The 23,413-nt window shown below is 35.0% G+C and overlaps 2 protein-coding genes across 4 annotated transcripts; one reads left to right on the top strand and one right to left on the bottom strand.

Annotated features, from left to right (window-relative positions):
• The first annotated feature begins 10,485 nt into the window (after window positions 1–10,485).
• Window positions 10,486–12,011, top strand: LOC113081512 (SLAM family member 5-like). The gene is made up of 4 exons (XM_026253581.1): window positions 10,486–10,786; window positions 11,400–11,485; window positions 11,582–11,684; window positions 11,799–12,011. Exons 1-4 carry the CDS (start codon window positions 10,516–10,518, stop codon window positions 11,945–11,947), a joined length of 609 nt encoding a protein of 202 aa, XP_026109366.1. The 5' UTR covers window positions 10,486–10,515; the 3' UTR covers window positions 11,948–12,011.
• A 1,032-nt stretch (window positions 12,012–13,043) lies between these two features.
• On the bottom strand, window positions 13,044–23,161 carry LOC113081510 (uncharacterized). Of its 3 annotated transcripts, XM_026253578.1 has the most exons (5): window positions 23,021–23,161; window positions 22,443–22,514; window positions 21,915–22,244; window positions 14,453–14,590; window positions 13,044–13,902 (listed from the first exon to the last, which is right to left on the bottom strand). In XM_026253578.1, the coding sequence occupies exons 1-5, from the start codon at window positions 23,064–23,066 to the stop codon at window positions 13,856–13,858; spliced, it is 633 nt and encodes a 210-aa protein (XP_026109363.1). In that variant the 5' UTR covers window positions 23,067–23,161; the 3' UTR covers window positions 13,044–13,855. The 3 variants fall into 3 exon arrangements, with proteins under 3 accessions (XP_026109363.1, XP_026109365.1, XP_026109364.1); XM_026253580.1 differs by lacking the exon at window positions 14,453–14,590; XM_026253579.1 differs by lacking the exons at window positions 13,044–13,902; window positions 14,453–14,590 and adding an exon at window positions 20,181–20,429.
• Window positions 23,162–23,413: the final 252 nt, after the last annotated feature.

Below are 23,413 nucleotides of genomic sequence, written 5' to 3'. Positions count from 1 at the left end.
TTGCAAAGGGAACCCCGCCAAAACACGTACGTGTATTTTATCCCCAGAAGCTATTGTTAAAGGGGGGCACTCAAATTGGGCTAGGGATAGTTTTGAGTACTGATTGGGTGGGTTATTTTGTGAAAACCTGGCAACCCTGATAAGAGCCAAAAACTGACAAGAAGGAATGTGGGCTAGTGATGGCAAGCAAAAGACGTGAAGATAAAGGCAGTTGGGAAAAGCTAAAAGGAAAAAAGCTAACAATTACATCAGGTTACCTCTGCCCGCAACTCTCAATATGCACAGCATGTAGCCTGTAGCACTATAGTTAAAACCCAGGTACAAGCATCCAATGTTATTTATAACATTTTCTGCATTTTCTGGAATAAATAGGCTACTACATTAATTCATAAAGAGACAGCAGTGGTTTTACAACGGGTTACATTTGAGAGATATTGTATTAGAAAATAGAGTAAATAAAGTAGCCTAATGTGATTAGTATGATTAACATGACATGCACACGCACACACACACACACATACACACACACACAAAAACATATGAATACTCAAATTAAAGAATTATGTTGTTTCAGGTTTGTATATTATAGGTTTATGATTATCATGGTAATATACATTTTGCATTCTGCATTCTTTTTATGTAGATTTCAAGTATTTTAGTTCATACAATAATACATTTATTTCAATCATGTGTTGGAAAAAAGAAAACAGAAAGCATCACATAATTTGTAATGGTTTTACTGGTTATAAGGAAAATTGTGTTGGTTTTAATGGAAACTGTAATGGCGCCTTTTGGTCTCTACTAAATAGTTACTAAATCCTTATGTAATATGTCCCAAAACACACTACGGTAAACCATTGTCTAATGCTTTTAATGGTTAAAAGTTGATGGTTTGTAATGTTTGTAATGGCATTTGTAGTGGAAATCATTCAAATTTCTGTTTTGGTTTAATTTTTGTCAGAAGGGTCACCATGGGTTTTGTGATATTATTTGCCATAAATACAACAGGATTGCTGTAATATTGTGAGATAGTTATGACTGTTTGTAGTTGTGGTGGGCTTATTTGGGAGAAAATCCAGGGCCTTATACTCCCAATCCGTCCCTGTCTTTCAGTAATTATGATGTACTCGATATGTGAGCAAGATATTCTATTTAGTCATACAGCAGCTTATTTGTTGCATTTTTTATTGAACAAACCAATTTACAGCAATATTTAGAACCTTATGAATTTAATAGAACATATTCGCTTCTGTTCATTCTTTCGATTTAAAAAAAATAATAAAATATGGTCATTTATTAAACTTCCGCGAAATGTACACGCACACACACAAAAACATATGATTACTCAAATTAAAGAATTCTGTTGTTTCAGGTTTGTATATTCTAGGTTTATGATTACCATGGTCATTTTGCATTCTGCATTCTTTTTATGTAGATTTCAAATATTTTAGTTCATACAATAAAACATTTATTTCAATCATGTTGAAAAAAAGAAAATAGAAAGGCCATTTGTTAAACTTCCGCAAAACCTAAATTTGTAACATAGTTAAATCATTTATAAATATATTGCATTACCTCAAATAACTGTAAACCTGGAAGTATTCAAACGTACAGTTACAGCAGAACAGACGATCTTGATCAACAGGAATTGAATCCAGAAATCTTTGAAACACTTTCGATTTGCAATCGCTGTTGAAACATGCGATCCTTCACCATTTTTTTTACATTTATTTTATAATCAAAATAAAAGTTTTCTAAACAGACTTGATACATCTTTGCCATCAACTGGACAGGGGCGTGAAGCACCACCACACCTGATTTCTCCTTCTTTCTTCCAACGGCAGATAACAAACTAAAATACCGTGTATATGGTCATTTGATTTTCTACTTAATAATAAATAAAGAGAAATGAGAAACGGTTTGATTTTCTTTCTCTTTTTTTTTTTTTGGTTTTGTTTATGAAACGAAAAAAATGAAAAGTTAGCTGGATTTTTCGTATTCTTGTTTATGGGTTAAAAAAAAGGAGATTATGCTTTAATATATGTTTTGAATATGTGTGCGGCGCTGAAACACCCCTTTCATCCCTTTGGTGCCGCACCATACCTTATATACCTTATAAATTCATGGGGGGAAAACACAACCCCACATAAATATATTTACATGTAGTCATTTAGCAGACGCTTGTATACAAAGCGACTTACAAATTAGGACAATGCATGCAAACAGAATCAACAAAAGAGCAATGACATGCTCACATCACTTATTTGATGCGCTTGGAGGAATTTATTCGCAAAATGCATTACCATATCTTAAGCCTAAGTCAAAAATCACCTCAAACGAGCGTAAAAACTTGAAATTCAGTATTCATTACTCGATTCTGATGCGATACTTCAAAATGACTGCAGTTTGAGCGCGAGGTGGTCTCTCGCTGCATAGATTTATTTGCTGCATTATATACATTTATATCCGCGAGTGTTCAAATTGGTAGGGTCTGTGTTAAATGTATATCTGTTAAATGTTCACATTTTTCACTTTTTATCTTCGTTAATTATTTGCGGTTAGGCTACTTTCGTTTTCGTCTTCTTCATGGCGGGTTTCAAACAAGCTGAACAAGTGCGTACTGCCACCTGCTGGAACGTGGATATTCTGCTAGCATACGTATATTTCTCAACCCTGTTCTGTTAACCATAATAAATGTTAACACTGCATTTATTTATGTCCCTGCTGCTGGATATTTACATTTCTGACATCCTAGGATTCCTACATGCAGTCCTTTGGGTTTGTATTATAATGTGCCAGCTATGTGTTTTCTGCTTCCTGGCCTTCTTAGTTCAAACCAAAACCACTTAGTATTGAGTGTCCCTTTCTCAGATGTGTGAAAATGATCTGTACCTGAGGGCAACATGTTCTATAATTATTACTTATGGAAGAATCTGTCATCTTTCATGGATCATGTCACAATCTCAATCCTACTTTCCTCGATCCCATCTACACTTCAATTTCCTATAAAAATAAAGACCGAAATCACAAAAAAACAATTACATTACATTAAAAAAATAGGGTAATCTCCCTAAAGTCATAATCAATCAAATGGAATGAATTACTCATAAAGACCGATTTTAGTTTGATATATATATTGATATATATATATATATATGATTTTAGTTTGATATATATATTGATATATATATATATATATATATATATATATATATATATATATATATATATATATATATATATATATATATCAAACTAAAATCGGTCTTTATGAGTAATTCATTCCATATATATATATATATATATATATATCAAAATTATCTTCTTTTATGTTCCATTTATGATATGTTGTAGCCTTAACATTGATGTGTAATACCTTATGTTGAATCAAATAAATTATTTTTTTCTAAAATTACATCTTGTAATCTCTAATTAATACTTTCTCATTTAACACAAAAATAGCTTTAAATAATCTTTTGTTGGTATTTTCGAAGCCAAATGTAATTTACAATTCATTAGATCATGTGATTAATTAGATTAACAGCCTTAATTGAAACTTAATAACATTTTGACTGTATTAATGAAGTTTTATCTTATCTTTTTTTTTTACACACTAAAAAAAAATCTATTCACGCAACATTATCTATTAATTTTACAGACATTTCTGTTAATTTCTAAAACAATGCAATGAAGTGTAAAATTCATAATACTAGTAAAACAACATCAAATAAATAAATACGGGGGTCCTTCAAATTATACACTTGTATTATTGTGGTGTAATACAAATTACACCACAATACCCCTCTCAACAGATCTGTTTTCTTGTTTAGTCACTAGAGGGAGCTAGGAGCGTTATTTGTTTCACACCCTGCAATCTGAGGTGTTTGAATGCAGTGCAGTTACTAAATGTAGTTACATATGATTTACAATAATGAAATATAATAATAAGACACAACAAAAATGACAAAACTGCACACAATTCCACAAAAAATTTATGTCTCAAGCCATGTTCAGTTTCCTTCAAAAAACAGTGTATTATTAGGAAAAAATAGTGCAGAATGTCATGCAAAGTGCTGAACTAACTACTAGCATGAAGTGAATACAAACTCAGAATTCTAAAATAATCGAAATACAAATTTGCATTAAACTGTGCACAGAACATTAAGGGTCATTTTGTGTCTGCTGAGACAGATTCTGATAAACTCTCGACAGGATGTGGTTTTTACTGGAACTCAAAGCGTTACAGACATAAAGTTCAGCCAGTATGAACTGAGAAATGTAAATGACAACACAAAGCTCTTTTTCCTGAGGTGTGTCAACATACTAATATACATTGCTAAAGCATTTTGGCTAGATAGGTTTGGAAATAATGGAAAGGTTTTGTTAATGCGGTTGTTCCCTTGACAGGGTCTTTGACCGCAGTTAACAGAAGATGCTCAAAATAAACCACAAGAACTGAGACTATCTGCAAACATTAGCTTTAGATCAGAGATCAGAGAACATTTAATGGCTTAGATTTAGATTTAGTAATAATATTAAATACTTAATATTACTTATTAGTACTTAATAGTACTTAATATTAAAACATAAATTCTGAACTATTACAGTCCTGGTTTGTTTGGACTATTGAATTTCAAAATTATGAAAAAGTAAAATGAGAACTGAAATAAAGAATTAAAAATATGTAAAAAAAAAAAAAAAAAAGAAAAAAGAAAAAAAAAACACGTAACTTTTAATTTATTATTATTTTTATTTATTTTTTGTTGTATGCCTGATATAAATGATTTATTTACTTATATCATGACTTCCCTCGAAATAGCTTTACTGTGGAATAAAAACAGTCAAATGAAGATCTTTTTTTTTTTTTCTCTCTCTCTTGCAAGATAAAACATTGCTTCCACTGTTTGCTCTCAAGACTCTAGCAGCTTAGTTTCTGAGTCAAAGTGAAACCTGCTGCTGCCTGAGCTTAATTCAGGTCAGTGTAGAGGCAGAAAACAACCCAAACGAATGTGGCTTCTGTTGAGTGGACAAACATCTCGTATGGGATCAGAATCCTGTCAAACGCATTGCAGTCACAGATCGAAAAATAATAAGAATAAATAAAAAAAATTAAAATACATGTAAAATAATAGTGCACAAAATCGAAAAAACTAATGCAATTTTTAAAATTAAAATTTAAAACAATGCGGTAATGGATCGAAAAATAATAAGCGTGAATCAAAAATGTAAACACATTTTAAATAATATTGCACAAAACTAAAACATGAATTAAAAATGTATTTATTTTTTTTACGTGCTTATGGTCTTTTCCCCTTTGCTCTTGTTTCCACGTTCTGTGCTTATGTTTCTAAAAGTTGCAGCTGCAGTGGCTGCTGTGGCAGGTGTGTGAAGATGGATAATCAGCATCATCAGGCAAATGCCGGACAATTGCCGGGAAATTTTAAATGCAACTGATAAAGGCTTTGCATGGAAAATAAAGGAGTGGGTTAATGAAGCTCGGCTAGAGTCAATATCATTTGCTCCAATAGTGGTAGTATCCCCAATTCCACCCCCCTGATAATAAATCAACCGGAAATAGACATAAAATTACATATCTATATGATTATATATATAAAAAATCATACTACTCGTTTCTTCAGATTTATACAGATGGGTCAAAGAGTAAAGAGACTGGAAGGACAGGGGCTGCATTCTATGTTCCAGATTTTGAGGTGAGGAAGGCTGAAAGGATAACAGATTGTGCATCAGTATATATACAGCTGAGATGATAGCTATTTCAGTGAGTGAGTGGGTGTTTGAAGTTTGACCTGATAACATTTATTCATTTATTTACATTTAGCTGACAATTTTATCCAAAGCGACTAACAATTGCTATATATGTCAGAGGTCACACGCCACTGGAGCAACTAGGGGTTAAGTGTCTCACAGTGGATTCGAACCCAGGTCTCTCACACCAAAGGCATGTGACTTATCCCCTGCGCCGGACATTTTAACAAAAATCATGATTAGGTTATACGGTTTACGACAGATGAGAATAATAATTACATTTATGTGGGTGCCAGCACACAAGATTGCCAAAAAAATCAATTAAAATGAAAGAACCAAACATAAACATTGCACTCAGTAGATCAGAAGGAAAACATTTTATTTCAGAAGCATGCGATAGGAAATGGGAGACAGTTTTGGACTCATGTCATACAGGTCGACAGTATTACAAGGTTCAAAAAACCATAAAGAAAAGCAAAATGATTCACAACTTAAGGAGAAAAGATCAAGTTATTTTCACACATTTACGAACAGGACATTCTAATCTAAATCAGACTTTACACATTATAGGGAAACATGACACAGGTCTATGTGATGTCTGTTCAGTAGAGGAAACTGTAGAGCATGTTATGCAAATATGCAAGACATATGAAGGATTTTTCTCGTGAACAACGTCAAACAACCCTATAATTTCACCAACAAAGAGAAGTTATCAGAAAACTAAGAAATAAGTCACTGGAACAAAAAGTTATTGCAAACACTCGCTGCTGAGTAAGAGTGAGTTTTTAACTCAACTTATTTAAAAAAAGTATTTAATGCTGGTGTTAAAGCTGTTAGCTTTCTGAAATGATCCACAGCGCTGAGCTCTGAGAAACTCCGCCTTTGTTCATAAGCCCTCCTCTAGCCCCAGCTGACCCGCTTTGGCCCAAAGTTTTCGTCGGGCCAGAAAACCCTGGCCTTTGGCCCAGAGGAAGCCCCGACGAGGCACGATTAAGCCCCGGAAGTGACAGTGGAAATGTGAGCGCATTCACTGCAGTTTAGTGATATCCAGTTCACGAACAAATCACTTGATGTAACGGATCTTCTTGAACCAGTTCACCAAATTGAACTGAATCGTTTGAACTGGTCCGCGTCTCCCCAATAAGCATTAATCCGCAAATGACTTAAGCGGTTAACTTTTTTAATGTGGCTGACACTCCCTCTGAACAGGGCCGTGCAGAGACCTTTGGAGGGGCAGGTGCTCAAAGTATAAATAAAGGGGCACATGGAACAAGGCTTTAAATGGTCCTGTTCAAAATATCAATACAGCAATATATTGTGATGCATTCCTTGCTGATTCGGAATAATTAAGAACAGCAGTTATAGTAAAAACTATAGAAAACACTAGTGATCGACCGATGTATCTGTTTACCGATATTTTTCCCGATATTTAAGCATTTTTCCATAATCGGGTATCGGTTTTGTAATATCGGATTCGCCGATTTACGGCGCCATCTTGTGGCCGTTTTGAGATTTCCGCCATTGCAGCCCGGGCGTCTGAGGAGATAAGTCAACAACAGCTCAGTGCACAGGTAAAGTATATGTTCTACTTGGTTTGCTTTAATTAATCAACTTTATTTAACATAACAGACATGCACAAATGAGATCTGAGACATAAATTCCTGATATAGTTAATTTATGCAGCTTGTTTCTAAACAATTGAGACGAACTCATTGAGTCACGTAGTGTTCGTCATGTCCTGCCCCAATAAAGACGTATCTTTACATGAATTAAATAAAACAGACATGAATGAGTGCATGTTGAAAATAAAAGCGTTGAATTTAATTCTCTATCTGTTGTATTTGCTCGCCATTAGTCTAGAAGAGAAAGTTCGTTCATATTAGCAACTGACGGATGATCTGGAGGCTTAAGCACGGCCACTGAATTAAACTTTTGACAAGATTATCTTGTTTAAACACCCTAGATTATATTTTCATTTACTACATAACAATTATTTCGCTAATACACATATAAATATAGCCTACCGCTTTGTGGAAATTAATTATTTATTATCTCCATCCGCGATCGCGGTTGATTAAGTTATAGTCAAACAGCACTTTGTCAGTTGGCATTTCATGATTAAACATTAGATTAAATTTAGATCATAAAATGCCAACTGACAAGTGCTGTTTAACTTTATATAGTCTCGGGAAAAAAAGTTCGTTCATATTGCTCAGCACCTGACTGGGTTGATGATCAGGAAGCCTCAAGCAATGCCACTGAATGAAACTTTTGACAAGATTATCTTGTTTAAACACACTAGATTATATTATCATTTACTACATAACAATTATTTCGCTAATACACATATAAATATAGCCTACCGCTTTGTGGAAATTATTTATTTATTATCTCCATGCGCGATCGCGGTTGATTAAATTATAGTCAAACAGCACTTTGTCAGTTGGCATTTCATGATCTAACGTTAGATTGAATCTAGATCATAAAATGCCAACTGACAAGTGCTGTTTAATTTTATATAGTCTCGGGATAAAAGTTCGTTCATATTTCTCAGCACCTGACTGGGTTGATGATCAGGAAGCCTCAAGCACGGCCACTGCATGACATTTTTGAAGGAAGCAGGCAGGGCAGAATGCTGAAAGACTCTGTTTTCTACACTAAAACCTAGTTCTGCTTAACTGGGATTATTAAGTTACACTACTAAATAGCTATGCACTCCTAAATAGCCCTCCCGCCCCCACCAATATGTTAGAATCATTTTTGTGCTTTATTTTTTTACCCGTTTTTATTTTTTTTACCTCATCAAAGCTTTTATTTTAAAACAAAGACACTTAGTAACAGTGCACTTACATTTTTTGGACTCAGACCCCTCTATTTATTTGTGTATAAATATAAAGTTTTTTGTATGCAAGGAGGGAGTGATTGTTATAAATAAAATGTTTTTTTTTTTCAGCTCATTTGTGTTGTAATAATTGTCAGAAACAGAAGTATAACAGTAAATAAATATCGGTTCTGCATATCGGTTATCGGGTACATAAACATGCAAATAATCGGTATCGGTATCGGTTATAAAAAATCAATATCGGTCGATCACTAGAAAACACCTGTGCCTCTACATTTTCCTCTTTCTCACCAGCCTCTGTCTCCTGGCTTGCTGTTCCCTGCTCTCTGTCTGTCACTTGTGCCTCTACATTTCCCTCTTTTTCTTCCTCTATCTCCATCTCCTCATTTGATCTATTACTTTCCACTCTGTGTCCATCTAGGAACAAGGCTCAAATTACTATTACAGCATTAATCTATTATTTTAACCATCACTACTATATTGATACAAAACATAAAAAAACTGATATTGTGATTAATATTATTATTACTGTTGTAGTTGTTGTTGTCTAAAATTGAACACCTTTGCAATGTAAACAAATGACAGCCTACATTTGTTATTCATATCCTTCACACTGCACTTTGATATCAGGTATATTATGCATTTTTTATTGACATTGATATTTTTACATTTATTTCCAGAGAGATTTACAGGCTAAAGTGGTCTTGCTGTTGTAAACACTGTTGCTATTGTAGAAAAAAAAATATTTTCATCAAATTTAAAATATAATTATATTTTAATTCATTTCTGAATTGTTTTTATTTTTATAATGATAATTCAGAGAATGAGAAAATCTGAATAAGCCTTACCAGTGTTGTGATAATTATTTTTAAGTCACTCTACATGTAAAAAAAAAAGTACCACTTACCAGCTGCCACGCTGCTGAAAATATCCTCTAGCAATTAAGTATGCGCATGTGGCTGAGGAATCCTCCTGGTTGGATGACGTCGTCGTCGTCAGGTGAAAGGTCATCATGTTGGTCATTTTATTTATGGCTAAATTATTATTAATAAATTGTACTAATATTATGATTGGGCGTGGGCTTATAACATTAGCACAGAATCAGTTCAGAATCAATCATCAAAAGAATCAGTTCGGTTCAGACGCTCTGTGTCAATCTTCTTCACTCTGAATCATGCATGCGCAGTATCATCAGCGCCTTGGTTTTCGAATAAAAAAAAATCGTCAAAATGTCAACCTGTTTTACAAGCCCAATTCCGAGATAAAATGGTTAAGGCTGGATCATGGAACAGGTGCGACTACATGCGCACATCAGTTTTGGGGAATTTTGCTGAACAACAATAAATACTGTAGCCTATTTAAATTATTGTAATGGGTGGGGGTAACAAAACACAATCGTACAGTAAATTTAATTTACTTTTGCTGTCTCCCTTCTAGTCACAACCCGGCAAAATGTTAATAAATAAATAAATAAACAAATAAATAAATGAACTTGGCAAAAGCCTACTTCCGAAAGCACCATCGGACCAGACTCTAAACCTCTGTTGTTTGAACAGATGCAAACGTCACCACGTGTTGCCGCCTGGGCGAGGTCAGGCGCGCGCCCTGCACAGACTGTCAGACTTCTGTGGGGTTTCAATGTTACGCAACATTTTAATGACCTTAAATAATGACACACAAGTTTCAGTTTTCTGAGCCTTTACGAAAATGATTTGGACACTTGATTTGTTCTTTTTGTTGTGCCTAGTTGGTAAGTTATAAATCTTTTTATAAAAAAAAATATAATAATAATAATAAATAATAAATAAAAAATAAATAAATAAAATCATAAAATACGAAAATTAACATTAAGGTTTAAATATTTACGTGCAGGTGTGTTTCATGTCGAGTCGCATGGAGTGTCAGTGATGGTAGGCGATTCTGTCACTCTGGACTCTAACGCTTCAGAAATAGAGCTGAGGAGTGAGATCGAGTGGAGGTTTAATGGCATTCTCATCGCTAAAGTTATTATGGGCAACCTCACCTATCATGATTATACGAGATTCAAAGACAGACTGACGCTGGCCAGAAACGGATCACTCACAATCAAAGACAGCAGAGTAACAGACACTGGAGGATATGAATTGAGTATTACTAGTAATAGGGAGTCTGTCAAGAGATTCAGTGTAACTGTTTATGGTGAGTAGAGTCCTCTCCATATTCCTAATGTAAACAGCAGACTATTATATCATTCTCTTAATGGTAATATTTCAGGATTATTTTAATATTTGAATTTACAGATTCATTTAAGATATGGTCCAAATTTACTGTTAAAACAGTTTAGAATTTTTAAAACTGTATTTATTATTATTATTATTTATAGAGGCATCACCTGTGCATTCTTGAATGCACATTATTGCAACCAGCCTTTTCTATTATGTATATAAAAATAAAGGTGTTACATGATACCATCATTTTGTCTAAATGGTTAAAAAAAGAACCTTTAACATCTGAAGAAACTTTCTGTTTGACAAAATGTTCTTTGTGGCAAAATAAGGTTCTTCAGATTATAAAACCATGAGAAAGAGGTGGTTCTCTTTCTCTTTATATATACTGTATATGCACAGTGCATATGCCGAGGCACCACTTCGTTTCCAGTGTAGACAGCATAATGCTTGCATCCGGTGTAGACACTTACAAAACGTGCAGTGCTGGTGAGGTCATAGTAAACACTCATGCAACATTCAAGAATAAAACATTCCTTTTGTATCTCTTATTGTACTCAGGTTTCATCTTATTTCATGTGTTGCAGCTCCACTATCCATTCCTGTCGTTACCAGTGACATTTCACAGTGTTCATCAGGCTCAGAATGTTCGCTGCTGTGTTCAGTGGTGAATGTGAGTGCTGTGACTCTCTCCTGGTACAAAGGAAACAGTTTATTGTCCAGCATAAGTGTGTCTGATCTCAGCATCAGTCTCTCACTTCCTCTGGAGGTGGAATATCAGGAGAAAAACAGCTACAGTTGTGTGATCAACAATCCCATCAGCAACAAGACCAAACACGTCTGCATTACCGATCTCTGTCGTTTGTGTTCAGGTACGTTAGCAGTTGTCATTTATTTACTGAGCAAGTCTCCGGTCAGGTACATTTGTGTGATATTAATGTATATTTTCTTTACCCGAGTTAGAAAATGTTGTTTCTGTGAATCAGTTCCCTCTTCAGATGAAGTCCATTATGGCGGAGGGACTGAACCTGTGATCCGATTGGTCGTCACTGCTGTGGTGGGTCTGGCTGCTGTGGCTGCGTTCATTGTGCTGGTTTATGACATCAGATCCAGAAGAGATGAACAGGATCAATAATGAATGGATCAAAACAATAATGAATCCTTTTCACAGACTATGATGATGTGTTTCTAGTTAGGTTAACAGCATTGCAAATATATCTTTTATATATTCATTTCTAAAAAATATATGTATATATATATATATATATATATATATATATATATATATATAATGCTATATTTTGTATTATATTACCTTAGTAGTAAATGACAATAAAACAAATAGCCAATAAACAGTGTGAAATAATAAAAGCTTAAATATATTTGCTTTTCCACAATGATAAATGGCAGGTTATTCTTTTTTCATTTATTTATTTAATTAGTAGATCCTAAATCGAGTATGGTTTTAAGGAAAGTAATTTAAAATCAAATGCAAATTACATAGCACCATTAGCATTAGAGACATTAGTCTCACACTCAAAGAAAAAAAGTGCCTAGACTGTCACAGGTGAAAAAAATAAAAAAATATATCCCTGAACCTACATGTTAGAAAGACTGCATAACTGAGCAAGTATATTTGATCCAAGTAGCTTTATTTGCATCATTACATTTTTTTTAAATAAATAAACATTGCCATAGGACTGGTATCAAATTACACATTTCATTAATTGTATTATTTTCCAAAACCTTTGGTAGCATTTTTTGCATGTTCCTGTTATGATTCCGGTCTCGTTTTCCCCATCTTAGTGTTTCAGGACTCTTATTTTGAAGTGTATTCTTGTTCCTATCCGTGCAGGAATCCAGCTGCACAAGTGTTGCTGTTTTTTGCCCCTTCGTTAGTTGTACGAATTCACCACCAGTTTGACAAAACATAAAATAGATGCACATCGTCATGATACTATTTGCTTCTTTCTTCCTTTACTGTGAGCATCTGATAATTAATAAAATGCTTCTGGATTTACAAAGGTTTTGTTTTTAAATGAATCATAAACCAAAACAAGATAATGCTGCCAAGGCAAGTTTTTAAAATGCCACTCAGTCACACTATTCCACAATTTAAACCTTTTTGTAATCATTAAAACGATAATATAGTCATGATTTATGTGCAAGTGTACATAAATTATGTAAAAATTCTGTGTCTGCTACAGAATAATCATTTAAGGATCAACGTTTTTTTATTTTTTTATTTTTTTCAGAGCAAACCAAAGAAGTCTATATGTACAGTACGTATTCGACAGATAACTTAATCAACAAAACAAATCAGACACTGGATCACATTGGACAGAACAACACAGAGGAAAGATATAATGTATATTTGGAGCAAACAGTACATGGACACCATGTTCTATTTAACAGGTTTGGTTATTCCAGTAATTCCAATGAAGATGAACCTTAACGCCACAGCATACATTTTTTTATTCTAGATAACTATTCAGTTGGAAAGCATTCAGAGCAAATCAAACATGTAGTGTTTCTTTACAAAGGGGCATCACCAACTAGGCCTGGCATGCATAATGCAGGAAAACATTTCTGCTTTTACTACACCGTTTTCATGTAAACATATCCCAGTACTATCAGAAATAGAGGTCACACATCGCATTTGTTGAAATAATAATCTCACTTGTTTTTCAAGTCAGCTGGAGCACTCATAGTATGCACAGCAGATATAGCTAAAGCAGCAGGCACCACAGAATGAGGTCATGTCGTGTGAATGCATGTGTGGGCCTTACTGAGCATACAGTCAAGTACATTATACATTAATGTAGCTATACATCCATAGTTTGAAGATAATCAATGAGTTTGAATGGCAAGCATCACCTTCACCTTTCCCTATATATATATATATATATATATATATATATATATATATATATAGATAGATATATATTTGTTTTCTAATAAAAATTTCTTAACTCTTTCCACAGTGCTATATGGTTGATTCTCAAACTCTATTAATGTGAACTGACTGACCTACTGCTGTTGGTCATTGTTTAGGTGCTGCCTCGTATAGCACTTGAGTTGTTTCACCACCTATAATAAACAGAAAAGAATCACATGCGTTACAATGAGAGAGATGAATAGTTCTGATCTACATGTAATGTTAATGCTACAGCTACACAAACCCAAATAATACAATAAAAGCTGCTAAATAAATGATACATCTTACAGTTATTTATCTTTCAAGCCACATTCATTTCATTTCCATTTATATATATATATATATATATATATATATATATATATATATATATATATATATATATATATATATATATATACGTCAAAGTCAAAGGAGATGTTTGAAGTGTTTTGATGTTAAAATACTTATCCCAGTTTAATATGCAGAGATGACTATGAGAAATTAATGTTGATAGGTTAATTTCTGAAACTCTGGCTCTGGTACTTACGAAACGTTGACCTGTTTGTTTAAGCATTTAATGTTGAGTCATCAGATGGACTCAAACTGCTAATTTTAGTCAAGAAATCTCTAGCTTCCCTCTATTAACCAAACATTTTCTGTCATTTGAACATGTCAGGTTGACATTCAATGCCATGTTTGAATTATACTCATTTTACTTACTCTTCTTACATGGCCAACATATTTCAAACCAACCCATCTTGAGCCCAATACAGATTCCAATTCCGATCAGGATTAAGATAACAACAATGCCTGCCAACACTGGACCAGTTGTCTCCCAGTGTGAACGCGGGGGGAGCTCTGTAATAGATCAGCAAATATTCCTGCTATTGAAGACATGTGTTGACAAAAGGCAGATTGACATTTTAATTTATTCCTAATGGCTATACATGCATGAACAATAATATGAGGCATTTCATAAGACTGCAGTACCCGGTTCTATGTCTGCCAGTGATCACTAGTGAAAATCCTGCCTCATTTCAAGTACTCTAATGTCACCATTGTTGATGACTGTTGATTTGATAATACACATCCAACTCAAAGTTGTCCTTCCTCCAGGGGGAGACTGACGCACAAAGGAATCCTTCATTGTGTCGCATTGAAATATCCTCACTTTTTTTTTTTTTTTTATATAAATCACCCAAAAAAATGTAAATGATGTAATCATTTTCTCAACCTGTTGTCATTCTAAACCTTCTTTCTTCTGGCAAACAAAAACCAGTTAAAAAATGTTATTTTCTGTTCCACAGAAGAAGAAAAGCAATGCCTATTTGGCATGACATGATGGTGAATAAATAATGACAGACATTTCATGTTTTAGGTTAAATATCCTGCAAGCTAGCAACTGTCATTTACAACTGAATAATAATAATGCTTAGAAATTTGATTGCATGCTGTTGACTGTACAATTAACACTGACACTTTAGAATAATGGTCCATTAGTTAATGTTAGTTATTTCATTAATTAACATGAACAAACAATTAACAATACATTACTGTATTTATTAATCTGTTAATGTTAATGAAAATAGTTATTCATTGTTAGTTCATGCTAATTCACAGTGCATTAAATAATGTTATCAAGCGCAACTTATGCCTTTGAATAATGCATTAGTTAATATTGAAATTAACATCAACTGAGATCATCTACATAAACCTCTGTATGCTGATTTCCACTCTCTGCTTGCCTCTTTTGATCTCAACCAAGTGTCAACTACTGCTACTCACAAATCAGGCAACCAACTGGACCTTATTTATACACGACACTGCTCTGCTGATCATGTTCTGGTTACTCCACTGCACACGTCGGATCACTTCCTCCTCACTCTTAACCTCAACATGGTCCCTGACACATCACTTACCCCTCCAAATGTCATCTTTCGACATAACCTACGCACACTTTCACCCTCCCGGCTTTCTGCAATGGTTTCATCTTCACTTCCTTCCCCTAAACTGTTTGTTCTGCTCCACTCTTACATCTTGTTAAGACACTTTTTGCCCCTTATCTTCCAGGCCAGCCCGTATCAACCCTTCTGCCCCTTGGTTATCTGATGTTCTATGCAAACACCGTTCTAAGCTTAGAGCTGCTGAAAGGGTGTGGCGTAAGTCCAAAAATACTACTGACCTTAATTTGTATCATTCACTCCTATATTCTTTCTCTGCTAATGTCTCCACTGCTAAAATGACATACTACCATAACAAATTAACAATTCGTCTAACTCTCACATGCTTTTTAAAACATTTTCCTCACTTCTTTGTCCTCCTCCTCCCCCTCCTGCTTCATCTCTAATAGCTGACGACTTTGCAACGTTTTTCATTAATAAAATTAAACACATTAGTGCACAATTTTCCACACCACAATCAGTCAAGCTCATATCACCAGAAAACTTACACTCATTTACATCCTTCTCTTCACTCTCTGAGGCAGAAGTCTCAAAACTCATCCTTTCTAATCACCCTACAACTTGCCCGCTTAATCCTATTCCATCTCATCTGCTTCAAGCCATTTCTCCTGCAGTTGTACCTGCACTCACTCACTCATATTATCAACACATCCCTCCACACTGGTGTTTTTCCCTCATCATTTAAACAGACACTCCACTATTACTATAACTCCACTACTTTAAGAAACCCAACCTCAACCCATCTCTTTTAGAGAACTACAGACCAGTTTCCCTTCTTCCTTTCATTGCAAAAACACTTGAACGAGCTGTGTTCAAACAAGTCTCTACATTTCTCACACACAACAACCTCCTTGACAGCAACTAATCTGGCTTCAGAAGTGGACATTCAACTGAGACTGCCTTGCTCTCAGTTGTTGAAGCTCTAAGACTGGCAAGAACGGAATCCAAATCTTCAGTACTTATCCTGCTTTTGACATGATTAACCACCAGATTCTCCTATCGACCCTACTGGCAAAAGGCATCTCAGGAACCACACTTCAATGGTTTGAGTCTTACCTATCAGATAGGTCCTTCAAAGTATCTTGGAGAGGTGAGGTGTCCAAGTCACAACATCTAACTACTGGGGTGCCTCAGGGCTCAGTTCTTGGACCACTTCTCTTCTCTGTCTACATGGCATCATTAGGTTCTGTCATTCAGAAACATGGCTTTTCATACCACTGCAATGCTGATGACATTCAACTCTACCTCTCGTTCCATCCTGATGATCCGACGGTAGCTATTCGCATCTCAGCTTGTCTAACAGACATTTCTTGCTGGATAAAGGACAATCACCTTCAACTCAACCTTCCCAAGACAGAACTGCTTGTGATTCCAGCAAACCCATCGTTCCATCACAATTTCACCATCAAGTTAGGCACATCAACCATAACTCCTTCAAAACCAGCTAGAAGCCTTGGAGTTATGATTGATGATCAGCTGACTTTCTCAGACCACATTGCTAAAACTGTCCGATCCTGCAGATTTGCTTTATTCAACATCAAGAAGATCAAGCCCTTTCTTTCGGAACATGCTGCAAAACTCCTTGTTCAAGCTCTTGTCCTGTCCAGGCTGGACTATTGCAATGCCCTCTTGGCAGGTCTTCCAGCCAATTCTATCAAAACTTTACAATTAATTCAGAACGCGGCAGCAAGATCAATTTTTATTGTGCCAAAAAGAATACATGACACACCTCTGTTTATTAATTTGCACTGGCTTCCAATTGCTGCTCGCATAAAATTCAAGGCATTGATATTTGCCTACAAAACTACCACTGGCTCTGCACCCATTTACCTAAATTTGTTACTTCAGACTTATGTGCCCTCTAGAAGCTTGCGTTCTGCAAGTGAACGTCGCTTGGTTGTGCCATCCCAAAGAAGCACAAAGTCACTTTTACAGACTTTTAAATTAAATGTTCCCTCCTGGTGGAATGAACTCCCCAACTCAATCCGAGCAGTTGAGTCCTTAGCCATCTTCAAGAATCGGCTTAAAACACATCTCTTCCATCTTTATATGACCCTCTAACTTTAACACTCACTATTCTAATTCTATTCTTTAAAAAAAAAATCTAACTACCTTTCTAATCTTTTCTTTTTTTCTATTCTATTTTCTTTTCATTAATTATGCAATTGTATGTGTGTGTATGTGTAATGACCTCTAACACTAGCTTGCTCTATTCTTTTTTATTCTATCTGTTTTCTTTTTATTTATTATATTATTTAAAATCCCATGCTATGTGTACTGTGTTAACCTAACTGAGACTTGTTATAGCACGTATATATCATTGCTCTTTTTGTTGTTTTTGATTGCTTCCACTGTCCTCATCTGTAAGTCGCTTTGGATAAAAGCGTCTGCTAAATGAATAAATGTAAATGTAATAAATGCTGTAGAAGGATTGGTTCTTGCTTAGATCATACTAACTAAAGTAGTTAACTAACATTTACTAATGGACCATTATTCTAAAGTGTTACTCAATTAACAATACATTTTTGTCTGCATTAATGCAAAATAAGATAAGAATCTGAGCATTTAAACCGTTCTCTATTTGGTAGGGTTTACATAAAAAATATATAATTTGATAATTGTGGAACCCAACAGATTCATAAAAAAACAATACATGATAGAAAAATCTGAGGCACTCACCACTAACTGCAATATGGAATTTCTTGTGTAAGATCATGCTGCTGTTGTTGATCTCCAGATCATAGTCTCCAGAGTGTTCAGTTTGGATGTTTCTGACGGTGAGGTCTCCAGTATGATCATTCAGTTTGATCAGGTTTTTCCATCTAGCATCAGTAGTGCCATTTAATCCATTAACTTGCTCGAGACCATCGACGGTCCCGAGGTTAGTACGTTTACATTTACTGAATGATTTTACTTTCAAAATCTTAATCAATATAGACTTACAATATGTCATGTGACAGTTTAAAGGCTCAGGATTCTAATATGCATGACCGTGATATTACAACAATAATATCATTCTCATTTGTATTAGGATTTCGTATAAATACACGCAACATTTAAATAGTGAGTTCTAAACTGTTTTTGTTCAGAGACCATGGCGGATAAATTCAGTCACGCAAATATCAGTGTAGTGTTCAAGATAACTATTTAAAAGAAAAAATCAGTTAGACTTTTTATTAAAAAATTCCAAATTTAAGACAAATATTGAGGTGACATTTGTTTTGATTAAGTAATATTTCTCATTGGACAATTACATTTCTTTTCTATTTTACATCAAATTTTGCACTCTGAGGTTGTTTCAGTAATAAAACCATATATTATTATATTTGTTCGAGTCTTACGAATAAAATAAACCCGGCCTCAGCATTTTTTCTGCAGCACTGATTGGTCGGAGATTCAAAACGCTCTAACAATGTAACCTCCAGAAATGCCCAACCCAATCTTCACTGTGCACAGTCAGTCAATGCAACGCTAGTTCAAATTTTGATGGGTGTAAAATGCCGCCAACAAATGATTACAGAGAATTATGTGGATTGTTTAGATTCTTCAGTAAGCCATATGTAGATTTTTAAGAATAGAATTTCTCATTGAGAATATTAGTCTTAATTACTCTTACTGAATGTTAACTGAAATGTTACTTGTTCAGGAATTTACCTTTTATTAGGCCACTGGCATCATAAAAAAATAGTACATTTTACTAACTGTATTCAAACAGGTTTTCTCAAGCACCCCCCTCATCTTCCGTTGGTTACTTAAACATTAAGTCCTGCACTAACCTCACTCCAATGGCTAAGTCAATGTTGCTCTGTCAAGCTGATTGTGATGCTCAAACAGGTTTTAAAACAGCGCAATGTCATTTTCTTTTCCAGATATTCCTTTTTTCAGTATTATCTATGAACGTCTCACTTGGACATGACCCTGCCTATTAAACTGGGAGCTAAAAAAAGACAATTTAACACTGAGAACACGTCACTTTTAATTCGTAAAGTCTATGTGAAACTAAATTTACAACCCATTTTATTGCAACTGATTTTTATCCAATTTGGCGCATTGCGAAGTGAAATAGTACATCCAATGAGGAACCAATGGGACCCAGCCTGATTTTATACATCAGAATGGATTAGATGGTAAAACGTGGGTGTTCCTTTTCAGAATTGGAGTCTGATTTGAATGTGAGTTACAGCTATTCTTAAAACACTTGAATTAAGTGCTCTTTTTAAAAGTAGCATTCTTCAAGAAGAAAAGCTCAGATGAACCTAATTTTCAGTGGCTCCGTCTTCTAATTTGATATATAACTTGGTCAGTATTGTGGCTTTGGCTTCATTGCTTTTAAAGTTGCACCGACACGTTTCCATTCATTTACTCCTAAATCCCTTTCATGGAAATAATTTGATTATTACTTGTCAAAATATTTTAACTTCTCTTAATTTATTGTCTACACTGCAATAATAATTTCGGATACGTGAGCAACGAACTCTTAACTAGTATCTTTCTAAAGAGCCCTCAGTTATGTCTGTAACCCAGAGGGTTCATGAACTGTGACTGTTTTAGTTTGTGTAGGCCAGGTTTGGGTTTGAGCTCAACTAGTGAGGGCGACAGTTAAATGGTTAAGTGAGCAATGAGAGTGCCTTGGCCTCCAAACTTCCACACAATCTGATCACCTCCTTGTATTTTAATAACATCAGTGTGTAGAGTGACCGAATCTCCCTCCATCAGTGACACTGACTGCACATCATCTGTCACAGCAACAAACACATGAACAATTTTAGGAAAGAGTTATACTTGCATATACTAATTGGTGAACATCACCATACTGTGTGGCTGGATTGCATTGAGTCTATTAACTCTCTCGCCCCACCTATTCATCTTTTGGACTGGCTTTTCATAAATATGTAATATTAACTGAACGGAAAACTGTTATAAAATACATCTCTTATATAGTATGCATTTAGTTTTAAAGTTTTGTTCTACCTGATTATATTATTTGTATTATTAGTTTTTTCTATTGCAAGTTTTGCTCAGAATAAGCACACTGTACTCTGAATGTCTTTTCCATGTGCCGTTTTTATTTTTAACTATTTCTTTTACAAATGGAAAATCCAAATCAATCTCTAAAAGGTGACACCTGATCAATTTGCAGTACATAAACTGTTCTCAAGCAATTAAAAGTACACTTGACCGCCTGCCTGGTCTCACGGCAGGTGGCTAATTGGTATGAATTTGTAAGACCTCATTCATATAAATTCATATGATTTGTGCTAAACAAGACGTATTTCGCGAGTCGTACAATTCGTATGAATTTGTACGAATGACGTACACCTAACCCCGCGCCTAAACTTACCAGTCACCGGGGTCTAGACAAAGCGTACGAGTGAGGTCGTATGAATTCGTACGAATTAGCCACCTCGTAAAATACGTACGAATTGGTCATGAGATAGCGTCGAGTCTTGAATGAATGGAATTAATTAATTAATTAACACCTTCGTTCCACCTTCCCCAAAACACATAATGAGAGTGTGAATGTCTCTTCAACATGAATTGACACTCAAACTTGTAAAGCGCTTTGGATGGCCATGTGGTCTGTTGAAAGCGCTATATAAATGCAGTCCATTTACCATTTACCATTTAACTGTTCTGTTACTATTGAAAACCAGTGTTGGGCAGTAACTAGTTACAGTAATAATTGTACTTTTTGTAGTAATTAGCAGTGTAACTTATTACTAATACAATTTCAGTTACCATCCTTAAAAAAGCTCCTTAAAAAAATGGTTATCAAAGAAATTATAGCTAAAATTAGCTTCAAGCTACACAATTAAAATGAGAATAATACAAGAGAAAACAGCACTTTTAAAACAGCACTTTTTGAAGTATTAAACTATAATAAGGAGCCTTTAAAAGATAAATAAAGCTCCCAGTGAACGCATAAACCTTATCACAGAGAGACCACATCAGTTCAGATAAACTTTCTGAGATCAGGACACAAACAAATTAGGCTAAATAATCTATAATGTAAAGAACAGAGAAATAAACAAGTTTGCCCAAGTTGTCGGGGAGAAGTAAGTTTGTGTCTTGCTCACAATTTAGACAACCACTGCTGATTGGCTACAAGTGTTTTGGGGTTCGGTCCAATCCACTTTCAACACCATTTCTCCGAAATCACATACTGCACTTTGAATCTAGGTAATTATCAGTTTACAGTTATTATAAGACCAGTTACTCACCACGGACAGTAACACTGAATTTCTTCGAGATCTCAGTTGTGCTCTTTATCTTTAGTTGATAAAGTCCAGTGTGTTCCGTTCTGATTTCTTTGATGATCAGAGACCCAGTCTGTCTGACCAGCTCCAGTCGGTCTCTGAATCTCTCATTATCATTGGCAGAGAAAATTCCAGCCGCTTCGTTCATTTTAGCTATAATAGAGTTATCATCTCCAAACATCCACAGTATGGTATCATCTTGCTTTATTACAGTAATGTTAGTGTCTAAAACGACAGAATCTCCCTCCATCACTACCACCGTCTTCACTCCATCTGCCACAGCAACAAACACATCTGTAGAACAAACATGAGAAGCATTGCAAAGAGAAAAGTTAAGACTTGTGCCATCTATTATTATTGTGTTGTTTTTGTAAAGACAAATTTACTGTATAACTAAATTTCAACCATAGTCCCTGCATGGAAGGCACAAATAGGCCTAGGCCTATACTAGGCCCAATCCATTATAACTAGTAAAGGGAACAGAAAACATACTCATTCCAGAATATTGCTCTATCCTTGCCATGTTGTGTTCATCATTGGTTTTGACATGGCCAGATGGAGAAACTGGAAAACACACAAAATATATATATATATTTAGACACACACACACACACACACGTCTCAAACTTGAATAGGCTAATGTTTTCATATTAATCTCATACAAATAAACTATAAACTGTGCACATGTGTGTCTAGTACAAAGATTGCTAATGAAAAAACCTACAATACGACCATAGTGAATTACATTTATTTATTACACAGCTTTTATCCACGAATGACACGCAGATTATTACAGGCGGTCAGCGCCCTCTAGTGTCTCTGATCACCAAACACATAATACAGTACATACACAACTACCTTACCCTCGAAATACATTCGCATTGGTTTGCTCGAGTGTGATTTATCACAACAACGTCCATTTGAAGTAATACACGTTTGTATGTATTAAAACACTGGAGATATTGAAGTTAGAAGGTATCAGCGCGTGCTCGTTTTCTGTCTGGCTTATATTGAAACCGAAAGTGTTGAATATGAATAAAAAGAGGCGAATACAAATCAAGGGGACTTACCGTCCAGGAGTAATAAAATCCAACAAATGAAGGAAAGGTTCCTCATAATTATATGTCGTTTCTGACCGCATCTAAACTGAATGAGAACCGTGATTCATCAGTATTCTAAGAACGGACTCGTAGCGAACAGACCAAGTCACGTGATTTCCGCGAAAGAGGACGCGTTACGTCATACCATTCCGAAGTGTTTCAACGTGAACCTAGACTGGGTCAAAAAGTTCGTGGCTTAACCTCCTGAAACCCGAGAGATTGCCTGTTGTGCATTTTATAATTTTTCTTGCTATTTGGGATATGTAGGACCTAATAAGTATAATACCTAAAATTTGTTTTTGTACAGGAAGTAGTTTTCCCAGAAAAAAGATGTCCTCATGTGAGGACAGTGGGTCTATCATG

This window comes from Carassius auratus, unplaced genomic scaffold (assembly GCF_003368295.1).
Source record: "Carassius auratus strain Wakin unplaced genomic scaffold, ASM336829v1 scaf_tig00034504, whole genome shotgun sequence".
NCBI classification, from domain to species: Eukaryota; Metazoa; Chordata; class Actinopteri; order Cypriniformes; family Cyprinidae; genus Carassius; species Carassius auratus.
Note: the sequence above shows the minus strand (reverse complement) of the source record. Positions and strands in the feature narration are given on the sequence as shown.